General features: G+C 44.9%; 1 protein-coding gene across 2 annotated transcripts in view; it reads left to right on the plus strand.

Annotated features, from left to right (window-relative positions):
• The first annotated feature begins 1,280 nt into the window (after positions 1-1,280).
• Positions 1,281-3,258, plus strand: part of wdr18 (WD repeat domain 18) — a 30,435-nt gene continuing 28,457 nt past the window's right edge. Inside the window, exon 1 of one of the 2 annotated variants that reach the window (XM_076079070.1) lies at positions 1,281-1,525. In XM_076079070.1, coding sequence (XP_075935185.1) covers positions 1,316-1,525 — 210 coding nt within the window. In that variant the 5' untranslated portion in view covers positions 1,281-1,315. Of the gene's footprint in view, positions 1,570-3,258 lie in introns of both variants that reach the window. The other variant, XM_076079071.1, reaches the window with a different exon arrangement.

The raw sequence follows: 3,258 nt of genomic DNA on the forward strand, positions 1-3,258 counted from the left end.
TAGGTCTGAAACCCAGAAGTTAAACCTGAAGTTACATCGATTAACCACAAATCCTGATCCTGGTTCAGGACCCAGGTCGGCTTGTGAACGGACCTTACCTGCACACAGGTGAGTCCTCATCACTGCTGCAGCAGGCAGATACATTAGTGGGCGTGGCCAGGTCTAATATATATATACTGTATATATAATAAACAATGAAGGGGCGTGTCGGCCGTTGAAAGACTTGAAGGCTGCTCTGGTGTTTCCTCTCCTCAGAGATCCCTCCTCCCTCATCTCTCCTCTCTCCTCGGTCATGGCTCCTCAGAGATCCCTCCTCCCTCCTCTCTCCTGTCTCCTCGCTCGTGGCTCCTCAGAGATCCCCCCTCGATCATCAGAGAGGAGGGATCTGTATATTATATATATAATATACAGTATTATCAAACCACAGCAGCAGAAACACACTTCAAAGTAAAATGTTTCCACAACCTCGTCTGCCCGTCTCAGAGGCTGAAACTTTGTCAAAGGTTGCTTCATGAAAAGATGCTCTGGAGGAACAAGAAGAGCCAATAAGAAAAGCTAAAGAACAGCTCCAGCTAGAAGCAGACATGAGTACATCCCAAGTCTCTTATTTGTCATTTCATGGTGTGTAGCGGACATGGTGTGTAGCAGACATTGTGTGTAGCAGACATGGTGTGTGTGTGTAGCAGACATGGTGTGTGTGTGTAGCGGACATGGTGTGTGTGTGTAGCAGACATGGTGTGTAGCATACATGGTGTGTAGCAGACATGGTGTGTAGCAGACATGGTGTGTAGCAGACATGGTGTTCAGCGCTGCTGCTTCGTGGAGATCAGAAGACATGTAGTCATATTTTTTTAAAGGTGAAAACTGTCAGTGCTTAATATTGATGCAGAGACGGTCGTATCACATACAACGGAAAGGAATGGAAAAGGAAATCCAGCAATTGGAAATCCTAATTCACATTTTGGAGCCACCAAAACAAAAGTGAGCAGTTAACACCTCACATCTCCACCAGAGGGCAGCAGAGCTCATGAGACAGAGCAGCTCCTCCAGTGTCTGATCATGTTCATACAGCAGTAATAATCACAATCGCACAGTGTGTGTTAGGAAAACAAAACGAAATAACTTCACTGCTGGTGCATCAACAAAGAGAGAAACATCCTCAAATCTCTTCAATTCAGGTGTAGAGATAAAAGAGACGTTAAGCCCTTCTCCCGCTCCTACATCTCCCACAATGCACCCGGTCGCGGATATGACGTGCAGGGCTGCCAGCAGACCGCCGGTCCCCGCGTGTGCAGATTGTTATTGTGAAGCCAAGATGGCGGCTCCTCTGGAGGTGATCGTGACCAGTGACTCCGGCTCTCAGCTGTGGAACAGCAGCGTGTTCGACCTGCACAGCGGCTCCAGCCTGCTGTCGTACCGGGGAGGGAGCAGCTCCGCCCGGACCATGACGGTCCTTAACGGGCAGTACCTGCTGTCTGCTCAGCTGGGCAAGAACTTCATCAACATGTGGGAGATCCACAGGAAGGTAACGTGCAGACGCCTGAACACACGTGGGAGATCCACAGGAAGGTAACTTGCAGGTGCACACAGAAGAACTCACCTGCTGCGGTGCACCTTACACAATGCAGACGGCGGGAAACGTCCCCAACCTCACCTGAACACAAACCACCAGACTCCATTCAGAAGTTATTTAAATCCACATGTCAATCAAACAGTCAGACTTTCTACTAATGAGGCGGGTCTTCTGCTCAATGTGGCTCTAAAACATTCACCAAACTTGATTTAAGTTTGTTTAATTAAAACGGATCTGTTGTCATGAATTCAGCTCAGCTGATATAATATAATGTGACCCCTTCATTCTACTTCTTTCTGATATTTCAGAACTATGATTACATATAGATTCAATATTAATGAAAACAAAAAGGATTCACAAATGCCCTCATCGTATACCGTAGTATATGATCATATACTACGGTATATTATTGTATACGACAGTATATCACGGTATACTACAGGGTATCATCATATACCGTAGTATATCATCGTATACTACAGTATATATCGTATAATACAGTATATGATCGTATACTGTAGTATATTACAGTGGAGTACAGTATAATACAGTAAACTACAGTGGATTACATTTTACCACAGTATATGATCGTATACTACAGTATATGATCGTATACTACAGTATATGATCGTATACTACAGTATATGATCGTATACTATAGTGTATCATCGTATACTACAGTGTATCATCGTATACTACAGTGTATCACAGTCTACCACAGTATATCATCGTATACTACAGTGGATCACAGTCTACCACAGTATATCATTGTATACTACAGTGGATCACAGTATACCACAGTATATCATTGTATACCACAGTATATCATCGTATACTGCAGTGGATCACAGTATACCACAGTATATCATTGTATACCACAGTATATCATCGTATACTGCAGTGGATCACAGTATACCACAGTATATCATTGTATACTACAGTGGATTGATAATCATCAATGATAAACGAATTTGGCCCACAGGAGGCGGGTCTATGAAGCAGTTTAGCCAATTGATGATTAAAGATATAAATGTGTGACATACAATTTAGCCAATCAGCGTCCTCAAATAGATTCAGTTTGGGGCCAAACCGATTTGGCCCCAAACTGCGCGTTCTCGTCAGGAGAAGTCTCTACAGGCGAGCGTGAGCGCCAGCGCGAGCACTTCTCCTCCAAGACCCGTTTGAGAGGAGAACTATAAGGAGAAACTTCAGGCCAAAGAGCTGATATCAGATCAGCCTGACCTCACAATCAGACAGCAGACTAGCAGGAAAGGGAAGCAGTACATAAAGCTTCTCCACTAGCTGAACACCAGACAGGTTTGGCTAGCTGGATGACGTCATGCTAATAACTTATTTCGCTTTTTAAAACAACGGGGACAGATCCAGCATGGACAGTTAGGGAGTGAGGGATGAGGAGGTAAGGAAACATGAGAACACCAGGACACACATGGGGTACTTCTCAAGTCTCTTAACTGCATCCCCGTTTCCCTCACTTAGGTCCTTTCCTTGCGTCTTAGTCCCTCCCACCAGGGATGCATGGAGGAAACCATGCAAGGAGAGAGGAAACGAGGAAATATGTTTTAGGAGACATGAGACGTCCTTTCCTCAGTTGCGTCACGTGAAGCAACGTCTGTTTCTGATGACGGTGCTGATGATCACAGCTGATCAGCTGTCAGTCGGCTTTA

The sequence above is a fragment of the Anarhichas minor genome, unplaced genomic scaffold (assembly GCF_050575085.1).
Source record: "Anarhichas minor isolate MPS153535 unplaced genomic scaffold, ASM5057508v1 ptg000070l, whole genome shotgun sequence".
Lineage (NCBI taxonomy): Eukaryota > Metazoa > Chordata > Actinopteri > Perciformes > Anarhichadidae > Anarhichas > Anarhichas minor.